Here is a 25,397-nt window from a genome sequence, read left to right as displayed (position 1 = left end):
CACTCATACCCATAAAATAAAAATAAAATAAGTAGAATAGATGGTGCATTTGTGACTGAGCATGCCACCAACACTTCCTGACCCTCTGATAAGGTGTGAGTTTCTACATTAACTACTATCCACTGCACAATTCCTCCTGATTTGATCTGAGATTTGAGAGTTTCACTAATCTGTGAGTAGAGAGATACAAATTAGAGAGCAAGTTGATATTATGTTCATTTAGCAAAATAATAGTAATAGGTTCATCCCTGGGTCGTGTGTGCTTCCCAGCCATGGATTATTGGCCAGATTTACAGTACCAGGTAGTGTTTCTCCCTGTATAGCAGGCCTTAAATCTAATGAGGAAGCTGTTGGCTATTCCTGTAGATGGAAGTTTCTGTCTTGCCTGGTCCCTCAGCTGTTCATTCCAAAATAAACACACAGAGGCTTATATTAATTATAAACTGTTTGACCTAAAACTCAGGCTTATTACTAACTAGTTCTTACAACTTAAATTCACCTATAATTCTTATCTGTGTTTAGCCACATGGCTTGGTACCTCTTTATTCTCATCTTGCTTCCTCTGTGTCTGGCTGGTGACTGTGTCACTACCTTTCCTCTTCCCAGAATTCTCCTACTCTGCTTGCCCCGCCTATTCTTCCTGCCTGACTATTGACCAAACAGCATTTTAGTAAAACAATACGAGTGACAAATCTTTACGGAAACTTCCATCTATGCAACTGCTTTATCAATCCTAAGCCATATATGTATGTGTGTTACTGTTGTTTTGTTATTGCTGTTTTCTTGTTAATGGAGTCAAATCCAGGGTGTCTCTGCTTGACAAATGATCTATCACTATGCTATATCCTTAGCCCCTGTCTACATTCACACCTTTTGGATATGCATGTCCTCTTAAAGAATTAGCATATCAATAAAGTAAAACACTTCCTTTGGAATTTGATTGAGAATAAAAATATTTCATTAATAACACTTTTAATGACTGAGTGTGTTGGCATGCCTTTTAACCACAGCAGAGGTTAGGGAGACAGAGGCAAGCAGATCTCTGAGTTGAAGGCAAACCTGGCTTTATAAATTCTAGGGCAGCCAGGGCTCTATAGAGAGACATAGTCTCAAAACAAGACATTTAATGACTATATTTTACATGTTTATATTCTTGTGTCATGTATTTCTTAACATTTTCTCATTGTTTGCCAAGTGTGATAATATTTGAGAGACTTCCAGGAGAATCACTTAAGCCTTGAAATAAAGTCTTGCCTGGGCATTAGAAGAACCTGTTCCTAAGAGGAAATAATTTTAGGTGTTTAATGCATTTATTAGTGCCAATTTTTGAGCAAAGACAGATACTGCTATTGGTAATTGAATTTACATAATCTTGAAAAGATTACATTTTGGTCAAATTTAATTTAGTTTATATAGGTGACTAAGATTTGTCTGTCAGTGCTTTAAAATCTGGACTTTGTCAGACTTTAATTTTTAATTTTTTTAGACATGTAGCAGTAGATTAGCAACAATAAAAATAATCAGGAGAAACAACTTAATAAATCAGCAGAAAATTTTTATCCTGAAATCAAGTTTATTTGACAAATATGAACACTAGTTTAATTTACTCTCTAAAGCAGACGTATGCAGGGAATGATGGTTGAGTACTGTTGAGAGTGAAGGAACAGGAAATAGAGTGGCTTTTAGTGAATTGTACCTGCAGAAGCAGAGTTAGAGCTGTAAGTCTGAACAATTGGACATCGACCGTATTTAACAGCAGACTTTAAAAGTATACGTCTTTTGAATTGGAATAGGTCTGCAAATTAAAATATCTTAGTGGGTTTTCCCCCTTAACTACCTGATAAATAGTTATTGAATTTTCTTTCTTAGAATTAACCATAACAGCCATGCATCCCACCATTCAGAAGGTACAGTCAGGAGCATTAGGAGGTCAAAGTCATCATTTGCTTTGATTTGAGAGATAATACAGTAATCGAGGACATGAAATGTAGATATCCTCCTTGGTTAAAAGTCTGATTCTGCTGCTTGCTAGCTATTGGCTCCAGGGCAGGTATGGTAATTGTTCTGTACCTGTGAGCTCATGATGATGACAGTCACCTTTTAGTGTGCTTAGTGGGCATGAGCATGAAGTCTTTTCAGGATGACACAGATATTCTAAGACTAGTATATGGTAATAGCTAAATCCTCTGTAAATTTAATTAAAAGTTACTAGATTGTACATTTCCGTAGTGGATTCTATTCCAGTAAAACTTTTTTTTTCTTTTTTATTTCTTTTGTTTTTTTTCCTTGATACAGGTTGTCAGTATGTAGCTCTGGCTGTTTTGAAACTTGCCATGTAGACCAGGCTGGCTTCAAACTCACTGCCTCTCACTGAGTCCCGGGAATAAAGGTGTGTGCCATCAGTGCCTGGCCAGTAAAGCTGTTTTAAAGCATAAATAGGTTTGAAACTTATTTCATAGTGATTGTCTTAGGTGTTAAAGTGGTCCTTTTTTTTCCTTTTTTCTTTTTTTTCCCTTCCATTTGAAATAGGGTTTCACTGTGTAACAGCCCTGGCTGTCCTGGAACTAGCTCTGTAGACCAGGCTGGGCTAACCTTGAACTCACAAACATTTGCCTGCCTCTGCTTCCCAAGTGCTATGGTTAAAGGCATGAGCCACAACCGCCCGACGGTATTGAAGATTTTGTCGATGGAAGAATTAGCATCTTTATGGATAGAAGCCACTACACTAAGTTTAAAAGTTAGGCCGGGCGGTGGTGGCGCATGCCTTTAATCCCAGCACTCGGGAGGCAGAGGCAGGTGGATCTCTGTGAGTTCGAGGCCAGCCTGGTCTACAAGAGCTAGTTCCAGGGCAGGCTCTAAAAAAGCTGCAGAGAAACCCTGTCTCGAAAAACCAAAAAAAAAAAAAAAAAAAAGTTAGGGCTCATCCATCTGTTAATTTATTGTAGTCTTCATTAAATTATTTTATACGTGCGGGTGTTTTGCCTAAATGTGTGTCTGTGTACCACTTTCATGCCTGATGCCCAAGGAGGCCAGAAGGCATCGAGATCCCCTGGAATTGGAGTTACAAATGGTTGTGAACCACCATATGGGTACTGGGACTTGAACCTGGGTCCTGAAGTCATTAGTCAGTGCTCATAACTGTTGAGCCATCTCTTCAGTCACCATTTATTGTAATCCCTAGTTGTTAAGTCTTCTTGTACACACATCTGGGTATCCATAGTCATTCGACAAACTTCACATTTGGAAAAGGTGCCATGTCCCCATGACTGTAACCCTACATCCTCTAAGTGGTTTTCTTTTCTCTTTCCTCTCAACCCAATCAAATGCTGGCCATGGTTGTAACTTTCTAAAAACACCTTTGTTTAGATCCTTGGATGCCCACTGAACAGAAACTTGAAACCTCAGATCATCGTCATATCGTAGCAGAGAGCCTCAACCTATCCTTGGCCCGGGGAGGAGCCAGCCCATATGCTGTGGAGATGAACGGGGAGCAGCAGCTGGATGCAGGTATCGGTTCTGCTAAACCCCTTTCTAGAGTGCAGATGCCTGTGTTACTTTGTCTGACTTGTCTTTTCTACCACTGAACTGGCCGCTCTTTGAAGTCATACAGTTTTCATTGGTGTCGCTTGGGCCTGGCAGAGGACCTGCCACTAGGGACTACAACTACTGTTTGCTGAAAAATAAACAAGTTTTTATTAACAGGCCACATTTTCTACATAATTGTACTTTGCTGATTACTTTATAATTGCTTTTAAATATTTTGAATTCATAGAAGTTGCAAAGATAGTGACAATAGGTTCCATGTTCCCCTTCATTCAGTTTCTCTCACATAACTGTAATAAAATATATTTTATGGGCATCGATAAGGTTCCCTGGAACTGGAATTAGAGACAGTTGTGAGCCACCATGTGGTGCTGGGAATTGAATTCAGGTCTTCTGGAAGAGCAGTCAGCTCTTTTAACCACTCAGCTATCTCTCCAGCCCCCTCACTACACTTTTTAATCTGAGGCAGTTATTAATCTGCTATCTTTGTAATTTTGCCATTTAAAGATGCCTCATGAATAAAGTTAGTATATGAACATTTAACATTTTCCCCTGAAATAACTTTTGATGAGTTGACACTCTTGCATGTCAAAGTTTATTAACTTTAAAAAACTAATTAATCACTTAATTTTTATGTGTATTTGTGTGGTGTGAGCATGACATGGCTTACATGTAAAGAGGGGAGGACAGCTTGGGAGAGTAGGTTCTTGTCTTTCACCATGTGAGCCCTAATGCTGAACTCTGGTAGCAAATGCCTTTGCCTCCTGAGCCATCTTGCCAGCTACAGTTTGTTACTTTGTATTATGAGTCACATTTCATGAATGTATTGCACTTATATCAACCGCTCATGTTTTCATTCATTTTGATTTTTCTAATTTTTAGCCATTACAAATAAATTTTTGTCAATAATTATGGATACAGTAATCTATTTTGGGAGGAAAAATGCCAATGAGTGTATTTTTTGTTTTAACATTTTCTTTATTGATATTTATTGAACTCTACATTTTTCTTTGCTCTCCTCCCTGCCTCTCCCCTTCCTCTTCAATCCTCCCTCAAAGTCCCCATACTCCCAATTTACTCAGGAGATCTTGTCTTTTTCTACTTTCTACTTCCCATGTAGATTATGTCTATGTAAGTCTTAGTGTCTGCATTGTTGTCTAAGGTCTCTGGAATTGTGGTTTGTAGGCTGGCTTTCTTTACTTTATGCTTAAAAACCACCTATGAGTGAATACATATGATCATTGTCTTTCTGTGTCTGGGTTACCTCACTCAAAATAAAGTTTTCTAGCTCCATCCATTTTCCTGCAAAATTCAAGCTATCGTTATTTTTTTTTCTGCTGTGTAGTACTCCATTGTGTAAATGTACCACATTTTTCTTATCCATTCTTCGATCGAGGGGCATTAAGGTTGTTTCCAGGTTCTGGCTATGACAAACAAAGCTGCTATGAACATAGTTGAGTACATGTCCTTGTGGCACGATTGAGCATCCTTTAGATATATACCCAAAAGTGGTATTACAGGGTCTTGAGGAAGGTTGTTTCCCAATTTTCTGAGAAATCGCCACACTGACATTCAAAGGGGTTGTACCAGCTTGCATTCCCACCAGCAATGCAGGAGTGTTCCCTTTCCCCCATAACCTCTCCAGCATAAGTTGTCATCAGTGTTTTTGATCTTGGCCATTCTTACAGGTGTAAGATGGAATTTCAGAGTTGTTTTGATTTGCATTTCTCTGATGACTAAGGTTGTTGAACATTTCTTTAAGTGTCTTTCAGCCATTTTAGATTCCTCTGTTGAGAGTTCTCTGTTTAGGTCTGTACTCCATTTTTTTTTTTTTTTTTTACTGGATTATGTGATCTTTTGGTGTCCAATTTTTTTTGAGTTCTTTGTATATTTAGGAGATCAGACCTCTGTCTGATGTGGGGTTAGTGAAGATCTTTTCCCATTCTGTAGGCTGTCATTTTGTCTTGTTGACAGTGTCCTTTGCTTTACAGAAGCTTTTCAGTTTCATGAGGTCCCCTTTATTAATTGTTTGTCTCAGTGTCTGTGCTGCTGGGGATATATTTAAGAAGTGGTTCCCTGTTCCTTGTTCAAGTGTACTTCCCACTTTCTCTTCTATAAGGTTCAGTGTGGCTGGCTTTATGTTGAGGTCTTTGATCCATTTGGCCTTGAGTTTTGTGTATGGTGATAGATATGGGTCTATTTTCATTCTTCTACATGTTGATATCCAGTTATGCCAGCACCACTTGTTAAATATGCTTTCTTTTTTCCATTTGATATTTTTTGCTTCTTTATCAAAGATTGGGTGTTCAAAGATGTGTGGATTGATATCCAGGTCTTCTGTTCGGTTCCATTGGTCCTCCTGTCTGTTCTTATACCAGTACCAGACTGTTTTCAGTACCATGGTTCTGTAGTAGAGTTTGAAGTCAGGGATTGTGATGCCTCCAGAAGTTGTTTTGTTGTACAGGATTGTTTTGGCTATCCTGGGTTTTTTGCTTTTCCAAGTGAAATTGAGTACCATTATTTCGAGGTCTTTGAAGAATTTTGCTGGGATTTTGATGGGCATTGCATTGAATCTGTAGATTGCTTTCAGTAAGATTGCCAATTTTAATATATTAATTCTGCCTACCCAAGACCATGAGAGCTCTTTCCACTTTCTAGTGTCTTCTTCAATTTCTTTTCAAAGATCTAAATTTCTTGTCATACAAGTCTTCCACTTGTTTGGTTAGAATTACTCCGAGATACTTTATGCTATTTGTGGCTATTATGAAGTGTGTTGATTCTCTGATTTCTTCCCCAGCCCATTTATCATCTATGTACAGGAGGGCTACTGATTTTTTTTTGAGTTAATCTTATATCCTGCTACATTGCTGAAAGTGTTTATGAGTTGTAGAAGTTCCTTGGTAGAATTTTTGGGATCACTTATGTAAACTATCATAACATCAGCAAACAGTGAGAGTCTGACTTCTTCTTTTCCAATTTGTATCCCCTTGATCTCCTTTTGGTGTCTTATTGCTCTAGCTAGTACTTCAAGAACTATATTGAATAGATACGGATTTCAGTGGAATTGCTGGGAGTTTCTCTCCATTTAGTTTGATGTTGGCTTGCTGTATATTGCCTTAATTATATTTAGGTATGTTTCTTGTATCCCTGCTCCATCCAAGACCTTTATCATGAAGGGATGTTGTATTTTGTCAAAAGCTTTTTCGGCATCTAATGAGATGATCATGTGTTTTTTTTTTTTTATTTTTTCAGCTTGTTTATATGGTGGATTACGTTGACAGATTTTCATATGTTGAACCATCCCTGCATCTGTGGGATGAAGCCAACTTGGTCATGGTGGATGATGGTTCTGATGTGCTCTTGGATTCAATTTGCTAGTATTTTATTTAGTAGTTTTGCATCAATGTTCATGAATGAGATTGGTCTGTAATTCTCTTCTTAGTTCTGTGGTTTGGGTATCAGGGTAATTATAGCCTCATAAAAAGAGTTTGGCAATGTTCCCTCTGTTTCTGTTGTGTGGAAAAATTTGAGGAGTATTGGTATTAGTTCTTCTTTGAAAGTCTTGTAGAATTCTGAGCTGAAACCATCTGGTTCTGGGCTTTTTTTGGTTGGGAGACCTTTGATGACTGTTTTTATTTCTTCAGCAGTTATAGGTCTGTTTAATTTGCTTATCTAGTCTTGATTTAATTTTGGTAAGTGATATTTATCCAGAAAGTTGTCCATTTCCTTTAAGTTTTCCAATTTTGTGGAGTACGGGTTTTCAAAATATGACCTGATGATCCTCTGTATTTCCTCCGTGTCTGTTGTTATGTCCCCCTTTTCATTTCTGATTTTTGTTAATTTGGATATTCTCTCTCTGCCTTTTGGTTAGTTTTGATAAAGGTTTGTCTATTTTGTTGATTTTCTCGAGAACCAACACTTTGTCTCATTGATTCTTTGTATTGTTTTCTTTGTTTCTATTTTGTTGATTTCAGCTCTCAATTTGATTATTTCCTGCAGTCTAGTTCTCTTATGTGAGTTTGCTTCTTTTTGTTCTAAAATTTTCAAATGTTCTGTTAATTCACTAGTGTGGGATTCTTCCAGCTTCTTTATGTAGGCATTTAGTGCTGTGAACTTGCCTCTTAACACTGCTTTCATTGTGTTCCATAAATTTGGGTATGTTGTGTCATCATTTTCATTGAATTTTAGGAAGTCTTTAATTTCCCCCTTTATTTCTTTCTTGACCCATTGATTATTCAGGTGACCATTGTTTAATTTCCATGTGTTTGTGGGTTTTCTGGAATTACTATATTACTATTGCTGTTCACTTCTAGTTGTTTTTTTTTTTTTGTTTTTGTTTTTTTTTTTTTTTTTGGTTTTTCAAGACAGGGTTTCCCTGTAGTTTCTAGAGCCTGTCCTGGAACTAGCTCTTGTAGACCAGGCTGGCCTCGAATCACTTCTAGTTTTAAAGCATGGTGATCTGATAAGATGCATTGGGTTATTCCAGTTTTTTTGTATTTGTTGACGTTTGTTTTGTTACCGAGTATATGGTCAATTTTTGCGAAGGTTCCATGAGAAGAAGGTATATTCTTTTCTGTTTGGATGGAATATTCTGTAGATATCTGTTTGTTCTCTTATTTCTCTGTTCATTTTTTGTCTGATTGACCTGTCCAGTGGTGAGAGGGGAGTGTTGAAATCTCCCACTACTAGTGTGTGTGGTTTAATATGTGATTTAAGCTTTAATAATGTTTTTTTGACATATGAGGGTGCCCTTATATTTGGGGCATAGGTGTTCAGTATTGAAATTTACTCTTGAAGGATTTTTCTTGTAACTAATATGAAATGTCCTTCTTTGTCTCTTTTGACTGATTTTAGCTTGAAGTCTATTTTGTTAGATATTAGGATAGCTATACCTGCTTGTTTCTTAGGTCTATTTGATTGGTATATTTTTTCCCAACCTTTTACTCTGAGACGATGTCTATCTTTGAGGTTGAGATGCGTTTCTTGCGTGCAGAAGAGGGATGGATTTTGTTTTCATATCCAATCTGTTAGCCTGTGCCTTTTTATGGATGAGTTGAGTTCATTTACATTAAGGGATATTAATGACCAGTGGTTGCTATCTCCTGTTAATTTAGCTTTCATCGTTGGTGATGTTAATTTGTGCATTTTTTTCTTCTTCTGTATTTGCTGTGATGAGATCATCAATTTTCTGTGTTTTTGTTGGTGTAATCATCTTCCTTGGGTTGGAGTTTTCCTTTTAGTATTTTGTGTAGGTCTGGGTTTGTGGCTAGGTATTGGTGAAATCTAGATTTTTCATGGAATATCTTGTTTTGTCCTTCTGTGGTGATCGACAGTTTTGCTGGGTGTAGTAGTCTGGGCTGGCATCCATGGTCTCTTAATATCTGCATAATGCTTGACCATGACCTTCTGGCTTTCCTTGTTTTCACTGAGAAGTCAGGTGTAATTCTTTTTTTTCTTTTTGTTTGTTTAATTAAATCATTGCCTGACCCATTATGTCTAACCTCTTATTGGTTAACTCTCACATCTTGATTTAACCCATTTCTAATAATCTGCATTACACCATGAGCTCGTGGCTTTCTGGGAGAGATTTAGCATGTGTGACCTGGTAGTTCCGTGGCGGTTCTCTGTCTGCCTTTCTTCCCAGCATTCAGTCTGTCTACTCCGCCTACCTAAGTGCTGCCCTATCAAAAGGCCAAGGCAGTTTCTTTATTCATCCAATAAAAGCAACACATAGACAGAAGAACTTCCTACATCATTTCCCCTTTTTCTGTTTAAACAAAAAGGAAGGCTTTAACTTTAACATAGTAAAATTACATATAACAAAACAGTTATCAAGCAGGAACTACAGTTACCATATTTATATCTACTTTATCTCGTATCATAACTAAGGAAAACTATAATAATAACTATTCATTCTCAAACTCCATTAAAGACTCCAGAAGGATATACTATTACTTAATTAAACAGGAAGTACATTGTAAGCAACTTCCAAAACTCTAGAAATGACAGAGACATCTTGCTTTCTGTACAGTCATCCAAAGTTCTTCTGTACCATCAGGGCATCCGTCTTCAGCTTACAGACCCATAGTATCCAGCAGACATTTCCATGAAGCAGGAAATTTTAAAGACAGTTCAGTCATTTTTTTCTGTGTCCTGCAGAATGTCTCACAGACTCTTTTATGAATCAGGAACTTCGAAGGATCATCTCACCTTTAGGCAAGTTCAGCAGTTCTCTCTCTCTGTGGGTTCTTCATGTCCAGTTCATGCATCAGTCCAGGCAAGAGCAGTTTCTTGCCCAGATGGCTAACCAACTCCATAAGGAGCCTCTTCGATGCCCATCTTCCTCTTGAAGTAGATTAGTGCTGCCAGGAGCAGACATGTCTCATTGTTATGAAAAGTCCTAAGTTATTAAAACATTTTAAATGCCATATTTTGTAGTCTTTGAAAGATATGAAGAATGCCTGTCTAACTGAAATATATCTCTATATATCTAGAAATTCTAACTAACATGACTACAAGCTTGACTATTATCGATGATTATCCATTAACAACCTATATTTCCTAATTTTACAATACATTTTTATATGAACTATACAATTACAGTACCTTAATCAAGAGCAGAAATATACATATAACAAGATTGACCTCAAATTTATATCAATAAAGCCAAATCCATACCAATGCAAGTTATTTATATCTATATTATATTTAAATGAAATTAAAAAAAACATAAACAATATTAGGGAATATGGGTGAAATTTTTTTCTCTCCAAACTGCTTCGTGCTGTATGGGGGCTCTGTTAATCAGGTCTTTCATGGTGTATCCTATATGCTAGGTTAATCTCAGTCAGCAGTTGAGTAAAGTAAGTTTTTGAGGGTGTTTAAGGAAACCTTTCAGGAGGGCGTGGTATAACATGAGGGGGCCTGCTTGTTGGGGTTTCTGTCCCACCTGGTACCCCACAGCCAGTAAGCCCCAAAGAAAATCACACAGAGATCTCTGTAAGTTATAAAGCTGATTGGCCCATTAGCTCTGGCTTCTTATTAGCTTTTATCACTTATATTAACCCATTATTCTGATCTATGTTAGCCATGTGACTCAGTACCTTTGTCAGTGGGGCAGATCACATCCTGCTGCTTCAATGATCTGGGCAGGAGTGGGAGGAATCAACTTCCTCCTTCCCAGAATTCTCTTGTTCTCATTGCATCATTTCTACTTCCTGTCTGGTTTTCCCACCTATACTTCCTGCCTGGCTAATCAGCGTTTATTTAACACATGATTGACAGGTTACAGACAATTCTCCCGCACCAGCGTGGTCTGTCATATCATATTGGTCCAGAAGCAATCCACAGGGTCTCATCCTCTATGAAAACAAAAGAAGAACATCTTTTCCAAAGCATCATATCCTTAGACCCAAATTCTGAAGTCATAATACCTTTATAATATCCGTTCTGGTTTAGCTTAGGAGCCCACACAATGAAATGTCTCTCTGCGATGTGACTGATCTAATGGGAGCTCACCAAGGCCAGCTGGACTGGGACTGAATGAGCATGTGATCAAACTGGACTCTCTGAGTGTGGCTGACAATGGGGGCTGACTGAGAAGCCAGTGACTGGGTTTTGATTCTACTGCATGTACTGGCTTTTTGGGAGCCTCGTCTGTTTGGATGCATACCTTCCTAGACCTGGATGGAGGTGGGAGGGCCTTGGAGTTCCAACAGGGCAGGGTACCCTGACTTCTCTTAGGGCTGGAGAAGGAGGGGGAAGGGAGTGGGAGGGAAATAAATGGTAAGAGGGGAGGAGGTGGAAATTTTTAATAAATAAAAAAATAAATAAATGAAACATCTCTCTGTAGTTAGCTCCTTCACAATCAAAAAATTTAAAGAAAACAGAATAATACACATAATCCAGACTCTTGTGAATTTTCCATTTTTACGTAGCTTATTTTATTAATCTGTGATTGTCTGTACTCTGTTTTTTTAAAGACTTTACCCTTTTTTAAAATCACTAACTTTATTTTATGACTCTCTATACTCTTTCTTCTCTCTCCCAAGCCTCCGTACATTTATTCACTATTGTGACCCATTTAGAGGTCGCTTATGTCTGAATCTGTCCTATTGTGAATCTGTAATTCTTTACTGTCCAGGAACACTTTTGCTTTGTACTTTTAGAATGCTAAGCTCTTAAGAATCTAAGTTGCGACAATCCCAGGTCAAATACAGGTACTGCCTACTTGCCCCACCCAGTCCAACATAGCAGAACCTTGTGCCTCTGTGCCATGTGCACTGCGCCATGTGCCGTGTGCATGGCAAAGCTGCTTGTGCCTGTGAGTCAGTTGTGCCTCTGAGCCATGCGCAGTGCCTCCCTTTTAGGTATACAGCAAGTCCAGTTGCCATCAAACTGTAGCTCTGTCTCCCACAAGAGACAGTAGCTGTGCTAGCAGCATAGCCCAGAAAGCCAGCATTTTAAAACTGCATGGCTTTTTTTCCCCACCGCTACAGCTGAATCAGAAAAATCTCTCTTAAAGTAGTTGAGGCAAGCTGCCAGCAAACAGCAAGAAGCTGTGCTAAACTCTGTATTCTTTTTGAAGCTCTCTCAGATTTTATGTGGAGTCAGTTTTTCACATTGGAGCGCCAATCTGTTGTGTGAGAGGGCCTGCTATTTTACACCCGAAATAGTCACACAGAAATTGTATTAACTAAATCACTGCCTGGCCCATTATGTTTAGCCTCTTATTGAATAACTCTCACATTTATTTAACCTATTTCTAATAATCTGTATAACACCACGAGGTCGTGGCTTACCGGGAAAGATTTAACATGTCTGACCTGGCAGTTCCATGGCCGCTCTCTGTCTGCCCTTCTTTCCTGTATTCAGTTCTGTCTACTCTGCCTAGAGTCAGGGTAATTCTGATAGGTCTACCTTTATATGTTACTTGGCCTTTTTTTTTTTTTTTTTTTTTTTTTTTTTTTTGCAGCTCTTAATGTTTTTTCTTTCCTCTGTATGTTTAGTGTTTTGATTATTATGTGGCAAGGGGACTTTTTTTTTGATCTAGTCTATTTGGTGTTCTTGTATCTTCATAGGCATATCTATCTTTAGGTAGGGAAAGTTTTCTTCTATGATTTTGTTAAATGAATTTTCTGTGCCTTTGAATTGAACTTCTCCTTCTATACCTATTTTAAGATTTGGCCTTTTTATGGTGTTCCATATTTCATGGATATTTGGGGTTAAGCCTTTGTTAGATTTAATGTTTTGTTTAACTGATGAGTCTATTTCCTCTATTTTATCTTCAGCACTTGAGATTCTCTCTTCCATTTCTTGTATTCTGTTGTTCGTTCTTGCATATGTGGTTCCTGATCTTTTTGTCATGATGTCTGTTTCTATAATTCCTTTATCTGTGTTTTCTTTAGTTTTTCTATCTCAGTTTTCAAGTCCTGAATAGTTTTCTTTTATATATTTGAGTTCTTTCTCTTGGTTTTCTTTAAGTGATTTGCTGATATCTTCCAATTTTTTGTTAGTTTTTCCTCCATTTCTTTAAGCTAATTTCTCATTTCATCTTTAAGAATTTCAAACATTCTCTTGAGGTTATTTTTTTAGGTCATTTTCTTCTGGTTCATCCATATTTGGTTGTTCATATCTTGCTTTTGTATGGTCTTTTGGTTTTACTGAATGTGTGTTTTGATTAAATCCATTGTCTACCCCCCTCCCCTCCAACTCTTCCAAAACCCCTAGCTATATTTTTCCCTCTTAACTTCTTGTGCTCTTTTTAAAAATCTAGTGAGTGTACTTAGGCTATGTGTGCACAGGTGAGGGCATCTGCTAGACCATGGGCAACCTCTCAGGGTTTGCAGCCAAAGAAAACTGATTCTCCTCAAACAGCCATTACTTGTTAATACCTCTTCAGCTGATGGTATTGTGAGCCCCTCCTGCATCTGTGCTGCAGTTTTGACCAGTTTGGTTTTGTGCTTGATGAAGTTGCAGCTTCCCAGTCTCTTGAGTACTGAGGTCAAAGCAGTGTGATGTAGATGCTGTATGTGGGACTGAGTATCCTACAATCTTGAGTGCAATTTGCAAACGATAGACTTAGTGATAAAATGTCATACTGTTATCCAGGGCGGCCATACCGTTTTTATGTTCTCCCCACCCCCCTCTTTTTGGTGTTTCAAGACAGGGTTTCTTTGTAGCTTTGGAGCCTGTCCTGGAACTAGCTCTTGTAGACCAGGCTGGCCTCGAACTCACAGAGATCCGCCTGCCTCTGCCTCCCGAGTACTGGGATTAAAAGTGTGCTCCACCACTGCCCAGCTTCTACATTTTTTTCTTAATTCATGCATATTAATTATACATAGTAATAGGTTTCATTTCATTATGGCAATTTTCACACATGTATATACTGCACTTTGGTCATATTCGTTTCCTCTTATACTCCCTTGTCTCCTTTTTCCCACTAGTTCCCAGTTTACTTTCATACTCCTTCTTTTGGTGATCTAGTAAGTTTAATTAGCCTTGGCTTATAAGAGCCCTGGTGAGAACTTATTTATAGCAGCTTAGGCAATTTACCATTGACTACACCACTGACAAATAAGTCTCTTCCTCCTCCATCAGCCACTGTCTGCCTCTAGCTCCTCAGGGAAGGGTAGAACCTCCTGGGCCCCTTTCCCTCCATTGCAGACATTGTTGGGCCCAGGCTTGTGCAGTTTGTACATGGTGATCACAGCTACTGTGAAGTCATGAATGTGACAGCCGTGCCCTGAAGACAGCACTCCACAGCATTCTCTGTTCTTCTCCTTAACACCCTGCTCCCTGAACCTCGCAGAGTAGGTAATATCTAGGCCTTATTTAGGCCTGAGCATTTATTTATTTTTAGCTCTTTGGCCAGTTACAAGTCTCGGAAGTAACGTCCATCCATAACAAAAAGATAGATAGTATCACTGCTCTGTGGGCCTAAATAAATATATTTATAAGGTGGTTTAATGGACATAGTATATTCATTCAGCAAAACAAAAGAGGGAGATTTCCTTACTAGCTATTTGATCTCCCAGCCATGGGCTTTTGACCAAATTTATGATAGTAGGTATGAATTTTCTTCCTGTGGAGCAGCCTCACATCCAATCAGAAAGCAATTGTCTGTCCCCATAAAAGTCATGTCATTAGTGCACCAGTGGGCATATCTTTTTATTCTTCTCTCATATTACTTTTACTACCTGACTACAGTTTCTTCTTCTTTTCCCTTCCATCATCATTCCCCCTACCTCCCCTCTCTCCCAGAACAACTCTTCCAGTTTTCCTTCTTTTTTAAAAAAGAAATAAAAAAAGTTAAGAGTTCATCGCCCAGGGATATCAACTGAACATGGTCTAACAAGATATAGTAACACTGGGCATAAACCCTCATATCAAGGCTGGATAATGCAACCCAGTAGAAGGAAAAGGGCCCTAAGCACAGGCAAAAGAGTCAGAGACACCCTCCATTCCCACTGTTGGGAGTCCTACAAGCACACTAAGTTACACAACCGTAAGATATATGCAAAGGACCTAGCACAGACCCTTTATGCGTTTGTGAGTCGCTTCAGTCTCTGTGAGCCCCTAAGAGCCAAGCTTAATTGATTCTGTAGTGTTGGGGGAGGCTGCTTAGCCCCCAAATAATCACACAAAAGCTGTATTAAATCAATGCTTGGCTCATTAGCTCTAGCTTCTTATTGGCTAACGCTTACATCTTAATTTAACCCATCGCCATTAATCTGTGTAACACTACGAGGTCATGACCTACCAGCAAAGTTTCAGCACATCTGTCTCTGGTAGCTGCTCATGGCTTCTCTTTTGACTTTACCTTCTTCCTCCCAGCATTCAGTTTAATTTTCCCTGCCTATCTAAGTTCTGCCCTATCAACAGGCCAAGGCAATTTCTTTATTCATTAATGGTAATCACATCATACAGAGGGAAATCCCACACTGTAGGTCGTGTTTTCATGGTGTCCTTGGCCCCTCGGGCTTCTCTCCTGCAATTCTTTCTGCCCATTTCTGCAGGGTCCCCCTGGCTCTGCCTGGTGTTTGGCTGTGGGGCTCTGCGTCTGCTCCAGTCAGTTGCTGAATGATGTGCCTCTGATGACAGTTGGGCTGGGCACTAATCTATGAGTACAGCAGAATATGATTAGGAATGATTTCATAGACATTTTTTTCCCAGTTATATTTAGTTTTGTCCTGGGTCTCTGGACTGCTCTGCCTCTGGTTCTTGGTCATCCAGACAGTATCAAACATGGGCTCCCTCTTGTGGCATGGGCCTCAGGTTGGACTAGTCACAGGTTGGCACATCCTTTTTTAAAATTTATTTAAATTTATGTGCATTTGGTGTGGAGGTGTCAGATGCCTGGAATTGGAGTTACAGACAGTTGTGAGCTGCCATGTGGGTGTTGGGCACCGGAAGAGCAACCTGTGATCTTAACTGCTGAGCCATCATCTTTCTAGCCCTAGTGGGCACATCTTAACCAATAGGTTGGTAGTGAAACTTATTGGGTCTATGGTTGAGTAAAATTGATAACTTTTTTCTTCTACAACCTCTGTAGCACCTTCTAGTAATGTGGAAACTAGTCATCAAGGAAGAAGCTTCTAGTCCCTACCCTTTACAAAGATTTTGGGGTTAATCTTAAATTATGTATATTTGTGTGATTGTATGTGGATTTGTGCATGTGAGTGCAATGCCCACAGGGAGTTGTGAGCTGGTTCATAGAAAGTGGAAGGGTAGCTCAGCTCCTGTCAAGCCTTTGCAGTCTTAGATGGGTGGAGGTAAAGGTATGTGGACAGACCTTGCTCTAGAGATAGCAGTGGACTTCATGAGAAATAGAGATAGGATATGCTTCATTGGATTGTATATCAGGGCTGAATAAAGAAGGAGGGGACCAAAAGTAAGTTCACACTTTCTATATTGAGTGAAAATATTATCTAGTAGCAGGTTCACAGTTTAAATTTGAAATGTCTATTAAGAATCCTACATGTTGGTATTAGATACTGTATTTGAGTTCAGAGTAATTTGAATAGTTTTATATTAACACTAGTTTCATATGATTCATTTGTGGAAACTTAATATTTCTTGCTTTCCCAGTGTCTTAGTCAGTGTACTATTGTTGTGAAGAGACAAACATGACCATGACCACTCTTCAAAAGGAAAACATTTAGACATACATGGATCTGATCTACATGGGAAGTAGAAAAAGACAAGCTCTCCTGAGTACATTGGGAACATGGGGATCACGGGAGAGGAGAGAAAGGGAGGGAAGCGGAGAAAAAATAGTTCAATAAAAAACAGTTTTCAAAAAAGAAAAACATTTAATTGAGGCTGGTTCACAGTTCAGAGGTTTAATCCATTTAATTATGGTGGGAAGCAAAGCAGCATGCAGGCAGGCATAGTGCTAGAGAGGTAGCTGAGAGTTCTACATCCCGATCAATAGGCTGCAGGAAAAGAGAAAGAGACACTAGGTCTGACTTGAGTATGTGAAATCCTAAAACCCATCCCTAGTGACACTTTTTCTCCAATAAGGTCACATCCACTCCAGTGTCCTAATCCTTGTCAAATAGTGCTACTCCCTAATGATCAAGCATCTAATTATATAAGCCTATGGGATCTATTCTTACTCAAACCTCCACACTGAGCATGAGAGTATATCAGATGACTGTTATGTTGAATTAAATTGACAGTCAGTGCACTTAGGGAACTTGCTATTAAGACAAAAAGTATTTAATTTTTTTTGTATAAGATCAATGAATTTGTCCTATAGTAAATTTTGTTTATATACCTTGCGTTTACTTCGAGATGCAACTTTTTGTTGTTGTTTTGTTTTGCAGATCCTGTGCCTGGTGTAGAAGTAGAAGAATTCAGCTGGGAGGATTATCTAGACGAGACAGGCTCCACCACAGTTCCCTATGCGTCGTTTAAACATGTAGGCAATACCTCTTGGCTTTTTTACTTTTTTCTCTTGGGACAGGGTCTCACTTTGTAACCCTGGCTGTGTTGGAACTTGCTGTATAGACAAGTCTGGGCTCAGATTTAGAGATATCAACCTGCTTTCTCCTACTGCTGGGAATAAAAATGTTTGCCACCATGCCTGGCTTACCCCTTTTCTCTTTATCTTTGTATTGCGTCTTAGTCACTTTTCTAATGCTGTGACAAAGCACCATGGCCAAGACAGCTTACAGGAAGAATTTGTTGGAGACTTAGAATTTCAGAGGTCTGTGATTATCAGCAGGTAGGCTGAGCGCTCATATTGTTGAGACAACAGCCATGGGGCTGAGAGTAAACTGAGAATGGTGTGGGCTTTCGACACGTCAGAGCCTACCCCAGTGACACACCTTCTCCAACAAGACCACATCTCCTAACCCTTCCCAAACACTTGTAGCAGCTGGGGTCCTTTAGGGAGCAGTCTCATTCTAGCCAGTAGGCCTATAGCCGTAGCAGAATGCAGAATGCATTAGTTCACCTTCAGAGCTTCACAGTCTTTGAGTCTCAAGACTGTTTAAAATCCAGTTTCTTCTGAGACTCAAGTCAATCTCTTAATTTATAACTCTGGATAAAAGCAAAAAGCAAATTACATACTTCTGATGTACAATGACAAGAAATATACATTACCATTCTAAAAGGGAGGAAAGGAGGCAGAGTAAGGAAATACTGGACCAAGCAAGGTTGAAACGTAGCAGGACAAATTCCAGACCTTGTTGTTCTGTGTCTGATACTAAAGGACCTAGATGGCTCTGTCCTTCCAGCTTTGTTGCCTCCAACATCCCTCCCTTGGGCTGCTTTCAGTCTGTTTGGAGCTGTCCTTGGAAGATGTCCTATAGTTCTGGCGTCTTTACCATCTTCGGGCCCAGCACATCCTTTACTTTCACAGTGCTCTCTCTGGGCCTGCCCTACATCTGGCCTCAGCGGCTTTGCCTAACCCCTGGGGGATGCTGTTTCTGTGACCCCTTTACTCCTTTATCCTTCTTGACTCTAAAGCCAGAGATAGATGGTAGATGCTTCTAAATTCTACTGCTACCTGGGATGGGCCCTGGCCTCCTGGCCCTTCTTGAGTTATATTTTCATAAGCTTTGATTTGCAGTTGTTTTTTTAGAAACCGCTAATTCCTTAGGCCAGTGGTTCTCAACCTACCTAAAGTTGCACCCCTTTAGTTCCTGGTGTTGTGCTGACCCCCCCAGCCCCCGCCCTAGCCATAAAATAAGTTTTGTTGCTACTTCATAACTATAATTTTGCTACTGTTATGGACCGTAGTGTAAAATCTAATATTCAAGATATCTGATGTGTAACCCCTGTGGAAAGGTCATTCAGTCCCCCAAAGGGTGGTGATCTGCCGATTGAAAACTGCTGCCTTCGGCCTTTTCACAAGTTTGACTCAGGGTTAGCTGGTTGAGGTCTTGCCCTGAGGGCACCATTCCCTTTATTTCATTTCTCCTTATTCTTTCAGCACAATCCATGGCTTCAACATTAAATTTCCTCGTGCTCTTTCTCCTTAAACTATATACTTTGTATTTCATTTTGCCTTGTTTGATTTTTTTCATTGTGGATCTGCATATGAGCGAATACATATAAGAAACAGAGTCAGTATCTGACTGTCTTGAACTCTGCCAATGAAATTAGTCCAAAACTCTTACATTTAGCTTCAGGAATATTCTTAGGACAAGAGCAACATGCAGCCACAAGAATGTGCCAAGATATTATAAGAATGGTCTCTATCCCAGTTGATAATATTGTAACCTCCGAAACCTCTTAAAGAGGGGCCTCCATAGTCCACATTGATCTCAGTGCTGTTGTCTTTTAAGCTCCTACTAGGATACCCAGTAAGTAAGCCCTGTTTATAGCATTCAACCACTTTCCTAGTCCAGAGTCCCAAAGTCTTCCCTATTCCACAAAAAAAGTATGGTTAGACCTGTCACAGCAACGCCCTACTCCCTGGTACCACTTTCTGCATAAGTGAACTCAGAATTCTTGTAAGTTAGGGTGTTTGAGCCAGGCGAAGGTGGCACACCTTTAATCCCAGCACTTGGGAGGCAGAGACAGGCGGATCTTTGTGAATTTGAGGCCAGCCTGGTCTACAGAGTGAGTTCCAGAACAGGTTCCAAAGCTACAGAAACAAAACAGAAAAGTTAGGAAATTTGAAAAAAATGTAAATGGTTTTCCATTTCTTTCTTCCTGCTATCATCATCAAAAAAATTTGCCCTTTTTGCAGGGTGTGTGTGTGAACAGAGTACACTGAGACAGATGTGTGAAAACAGGAAGCCTGGGACTGGGAAGACAGCCCAGTCAATACAGTGTTTAATGTACAAGTATGAAGACCTCAGTTCAGATTTTCAGAACCCACATAAAAAGGGCATAGCGGCACACCTGCGGCACACCTGTAATCCCAGTGCTTGGCAGATGAATAATAAAAATGCAGAGTTAACACTGTAAGAAAGAATGTTTTGGTTTTTGGGGATGCTTTTCAATGATGGGCAGTATCTTTTACACATTCAGTTTTGCAGGGTTTTTTAATTGTGAGGAATGGGTGAGGAGAGGAAGATTGGGTAGGTTTGTTTTTATATTTGGCGCTCGTTAGGGGAATGATAAAACCATGAAAAACACATATAATAATAATGTGACTCTGTGTTCAGAATATTTTATTTTTTCAACAAAATTTCCCTGGCGCTGTAAATGAGGGTTGAGATACTGCATAATACCTGTAGATAATTTTGTCAAACCCACAAATGAAGGGGCTCTACCTGAGCTCAGCTTTCCCAAAGGAAAAAGCCTACGCTACCAAGTGGCCACTTGGGAGATGGAGACTCACTGAAAGGAAGTCTTTTATTGAAAACTAGACAGAGGCAGACCAATCTATCAGTAGTACTAATTCTTAAAATTAGAGAAAAAAACTTACTTCAATTTGTCCAGTAAAGCCCCTAACTGAGGCATTCCAGGAGACGCTGCAGGCTGTGGGGCTGTGGGTGGTAGGAGAGGAAGAGGAAGAGCATACTCTTAGGATAGAAACTCAAGTATCCTTGGTTTTTGAACTTTGAAATTCTTTTTTTTTTTTTTCTAAGACAGCAGGAGTCTCTGTGTAACAGCCCTAGCTGTTCTAGAACTAGCTCTTTAGACCAGGCTGGCCTTGAACTCACAAAGACCCACCTGCTTTTCCTGAGTGCTAGGATTAAAGGTGTGCTGTGCACCACAACAGCCTGGCTGAACTCAGAAATTCTTATTGGCACAATTCAGTTGTGGGCAGCACAGATTTAATTGAATCAGTTTAAGGGTTGAATGACTTCCAGTGCCCTGGTTTCAGGAAATTCCCTGCATATTGGAGTAGTGGTTCCCTTGGAAACACAGAACAGAATCCTCAGAAGGAGCATGCTCTATCTGATGAGTCTTTAGACTCATCAGTTCTTAGCATGTTAGACCCATCCTAGAGTGACTGTATAAAATCTGGTGAGTGAAAGAGCAAAAAACAAGTTTTGAATGTAAACTTCATACTATATTGTAACTTTTAATCATAAGAAAACTAGATTTTTTTTTTTTTAAAAAAAAGCAACAGCAACATGGAACTTTGTTTGGCTCATTTCAGGACTTCATTCTCATTTTTCTAGTTATTTTTGACTACATTTCCATTATTTTAAGTTTTCTATTACACTTTTGCTTATTTGCGTGCATGTATTTGTTTGGATGTGCCACAGTGCATGCCTGGAAGTCAGGACAGCTTGCTGGAGTTCTCCCGGGGATTGAACTCAGGTGAACTTAGTGGCAGGTACCTTTCTATCTCACCCACTTTATTTGCTTCATTTGTCACAGCGGAGTCTCCTTTCATGAACTTGGCTCTTTTAAAGAATATATATTATATGTCGGTTATTTTGTGCACTATTTCTTGATTTGGGAAACTTTCCCCTTATTAAACTGAGTATATTCAGATATGTCAAGCATGCCAAAGGAAATAAAGTCCTTTTCTTGTATGGAATCAGGCAAATGTATGCAATTGCGATATTGATGTTTTAGGAGTTATATTAACTTTGATAAATTTAAAGTGATATGTGCCATTTTCTTCATTGTATTGTTACTGTTTTGCCTTTTGCAGCTGATAAGAATCGTATAGAGTAATCCTTTGAGATTATGCAAATACTGTTTTTTATCATAGTAGTTTTAGCATCTATCAGTAATTCTTGTTTTCTGTGCATATTTATATGACGCTTGTCTGATAAGTTATTTTCATTCCACTTTTTGTTTTTTGAGATGTTTCATTATGTAGTCTAGGCAGGCCTCCTGCCTCAGTCCCTTGAGTACTGGGACTGTTGTTGGGAACCACCTGATGATATTTTTCCACCATTTTGTTTTATATTTATCTTTCGATTTGCAACTGTGACCATTGGGAGATCCTTTTAGCTATCTTGTGTTTCCTTTTAACATGCCCCATACTTTTTTAATTGTTTCTGTTTGACATCACAAGATGTTTGAGACTCCTACTTTATTTTTTTTACCAGAATTGTAACTAGTAGCTTTTCCATGATCCCTTGTTTTTGTTGATTGCAAGATGATATAAAAACTATTTGGGCACTAAATCTGTTCAGGGTTAAGAAATACCCATGCACTTATGCCCACATTTATATGCTTTCCTATCAGTTCATGTTTTTATTTAGATACTTCTGATTCCAGTCCACAATGACAGGATTCACTCCAGTCTTCCCTTCCCCTTTTTAGGGGGTTGAGATTAGATTTTTTTTTTTGTGTGTGTGTGTGTGTGTGTGTGTGTGTGTGTGTATGGCTTTTTGAGACAGGATTTCTTTGTGTAGCCCTTGCTGTCCCACAAAGCCAGTGCTTTGTAGACCAGGCTAGCCTTGAACTTAAGGAGATCCCCCTACCTCTGCCTCTCAATTCCTGGGATTAAAGGTGAGTGCCAGCATATCCACCCCCTGCCCTTTTTTTTTAAATTTGTAACTACTCCCATGGTACCTTTATATATACTTAATTTTAATGTACTTAAGAATTGCTAACCCATACCTTTGTCACCATGTAACTTTTCGTTTACATTAGAACACTTTATTATAACAGCTGACAGAAGTGTGGACTTCCTGCATTATTGTACGTAATATTACTAATACTACTGATTTATATCTTTATACTTTTTTTCATTTCCCTGTTGTGGTTATCTAAAACTTTTGTTGTGGATATCTTGAAGACATGTTGAAGGATATGAAAATGTGAATGTTTAGTAATGTATTACTTTCTAGAAAATACCTTCTATAATCATAATAGACTGGCTGTGTTGTTGAAAATACCAAGTTCAATCACTGCCATGTGGACAGAGCCCTGTAGCTACTTCTGGTTTTTTCATCAGTGTTATGAGTTATAATTAGAATTTCTCAGGTTTCCTTTGAGAAGGTTTTATAGGCATTTAGTGCTTTGAAAATCTTAGGTCTTAAAAAAGAATTTGGGCAGAAAAACACTCATGAAATACATTTTGTCTGGTGGCTAATAACATTTCTTTTTTCAGGTGGACATACGTTTGCAAAATGGCTTTGCTCCTGGGATGAAGCTTGAGGTAGCTGTGAAAAAAGATCCCGAAACTTACTGGGTTGCCACCATCATTACTGCCTGTGAGCAGTTACTCCTACTTCGTTATGAAGGCTATGGTGAAGACCGGAAAGCAGACTTCTGGTGTGATATCAGGAAAGCTGGCCTCTATCCCCTTGGGTGGTGTGAGCAGAATAAGAAGACCCTGGAAGTTCCAGAAGGTAGTAGCATATTCCCTTTCAAGGTGTGATAGGATATTGTTGTAAGAAAATTTAGATTGGCCACAGTCTTGAGGCTTGTCAGGCTACTCCTATGTAGATTTACACAGCGTTTTAGGTGAGGCTAACTTTTTGTTTTCTTCTTGGTTTTGTTGTTTTTCGAGATAGGGTTTCTTTGTGTATCCCTGAATGTCCTGAAATTAGCTCTGTTGACCAGGCAGCCTTGACCTCACAGAGATTTGCCTTGCCTTTGCCTCCCACGTCCTGGGATTAAAAGCGCATGATACCACTACCCAGTTTAGGCTCACATTTTTAATGAAAAAATTTGCCTGTTTTTAAACTAAAATCATATTATCTATAATTTATCTTATTTTAACCCTTTAGCTTTTTTTTTAAACTGTGTGTATGTGCATGTACATAGGGGCACCCACTGAAGCCCAAAGTGGGTGTCAGATCTTTTGGAACTGTAGTTACAGACAATTGACAACTGCTGAGAATCAAACTCAGGTCCTCTAAAAGAACAGCCAGTGCTTTCAACTGCTGAGATATCTCTCCAGACACCCACCACCCAATTAAAATTTTTGTTATGACTAAGCTACACTTTCATTCATTCATTCACTGTGTAGCCCCGGCTGGCCTTCAACTTGCTATCCTCCTGCCTCTCCTTCCTGAATTGCTGGGCTTCCAGGTGTGTGCTACCAGGTTTTTGTTTGGCTGTGTCTTTCATGGTTCCCCATTGGCCTGTGTCTCTCTGTGCTCTCGTGAGGTTTGTGCCCCAAGGCCTAGTCTTTCTGGATCCTCCTGTGACAGGCTTCCTCAGAGGCCAGCTCATCCGAGTGGAATCAGGAACCTTATTCTACTGTAATCAGAGAAAGCCAGAAGAGGAGGTCAGATTCCCTGGGATTGGTTGTGAGCAGCCATGTGGGTGCTGGGAATTGAACTCAGGACCTCTGGAAGAGCAGCCAATCTCTCCTGAGCCATCTCTCCAAACTCTGTTTTATTTATCATTTATTTTTAATTTTTGGGACATTGTCTCATATATCTCTGGTTGGTCTTGAATTTGCTACATAGCCATGGGTGACCTTGAACTTCTCATCCTCCTTACTCTTGGGAATGCCAGCATTCCAAGCAGTTGCTGTCAGGCCTCAGTTATGCAGTGTTGGGGCCTCAAACCCAGTACTTTGTTGGTTCTAGGCAAGCACTCTACCACCAAATGAACCTCTGGCCCTGTATTTCCCAGTTAATCTCCCCCCCCCCACTATAAACCATTCAGGTTTTTTGATGGCCATCAAAACCATACTTTCTCTTTTTTTAAAATATTTAACTTATTTGTTTATTATGTATACAGTATTCTTCCTGCAGGCCTCATTACAGATGGTTGTGAGCCACCATGTGGTTGCTGGGAATTGAACTCAGGACCTTTGGAAGAGCAGGCAGTGCTCTTAACCGCTGAGCCATCTCTCCAGCCCCAAAACTATCGTTTTTCATTCTTAGACTGAGGCTGTCTGAGTTTGAGACTTTGAGATCCGGTGGTTGTTTTTTGTTCTGGGATTGAACCTAGGGCTTTATACATGTGATTGAGGAGAGCTTCTTTCTTCCTGGATAGATTGCATCCTTGTGTTTTTTGTGGTTCACGGTGTAGCACAGATTGACCTCTAACTCACATTCATCATGAGAGCTGAGATCACAGGCATATGCTACCAGACCTGGCCTGACTGCAGGCCAGATGGATAGACTCAACACCCTTGCCACTTGACAACCTTACCTGCCCACAGAACTGAGATTCCAGGCCTGTGACACCATTCTCAAGTTCTCCTTTTATTTTCCTCTCTCCTTACTTAAAAGTAAACTTGTAAATTATATTACAGCCCCTCCCCCCTTTTTTTAGTCAGAGTCTCACTGTATAGCACAGGTTAACCTCAAACTTGGAAAGCCTCATTCCCTCAGCCCTCCAGATGCAGGGATTATAGGTTACATGGCACTATTGGTCTTTAAATGAACAGACTGAAGTTCTGTTACAAGAATGTACCCTATGTAGAGTAGGCCATCAATTAAATTGGAGGAAGATGCAAAAGACTAGATAGATAGATAGAGAGATAAAATTTTAAGAGGGAGGAGAGGCTGGAGAGA

The 25,397-nt window shown here is 39.4% G+C and overlaps 1 protein-coding gene across 5 annotated transcripts in view; it reads left to right on the top strand.

Annotated features, from left to right (window-relative positions):
- Positions 1-25,397, top strand: part of Sfmbt1 (Scm like with four mbt domains 1) — a 121,039-nt gene that overhangs the window by 53,963 nt on the left and 41,679 nt on the right. For all 5 annotated transcript variants that reach the window (XM_038348645.1, XM_038348644.1, XM_038348643.1 and 2 more), the window contains exons 3-5: positions 3,367-3,507; positions 17,373-17,467; positions 23,030-23,270. In XM_038348645.1, coding sequence (XP_038204573.1) covers positions 3,375-3,507; positions 17,373-17,467; positions 23,030-23,270 — 469 coding nt within the window. In that variant the 5' untranslated portion in view covers positions 3,367-3,374. The remainder of the gene's footprint in view (positions 1-3,366; positions 3,508-17,372; positions 17,468-23,029; positions 23,271-25,397) is intronic.

This window comes from Arvicola amphibius, chromosome 12 (assembly GCF_903992535.2).
Source record: "Arvicola amphibius chromosome 12, mArvAmp1.2, whole genome shotgun sequence".
In the NCBI taxonomy this organism is placed as follows: domain Eukaryota; kingdom Metazoa; phylum Chordata; class Mammalia; order Rodentia; family Cricetidae; genus Arvicola; species Arvicola amphibius.
This window is presented reverse-complemented; position numbering and strand designations above follow the sequence as displayed.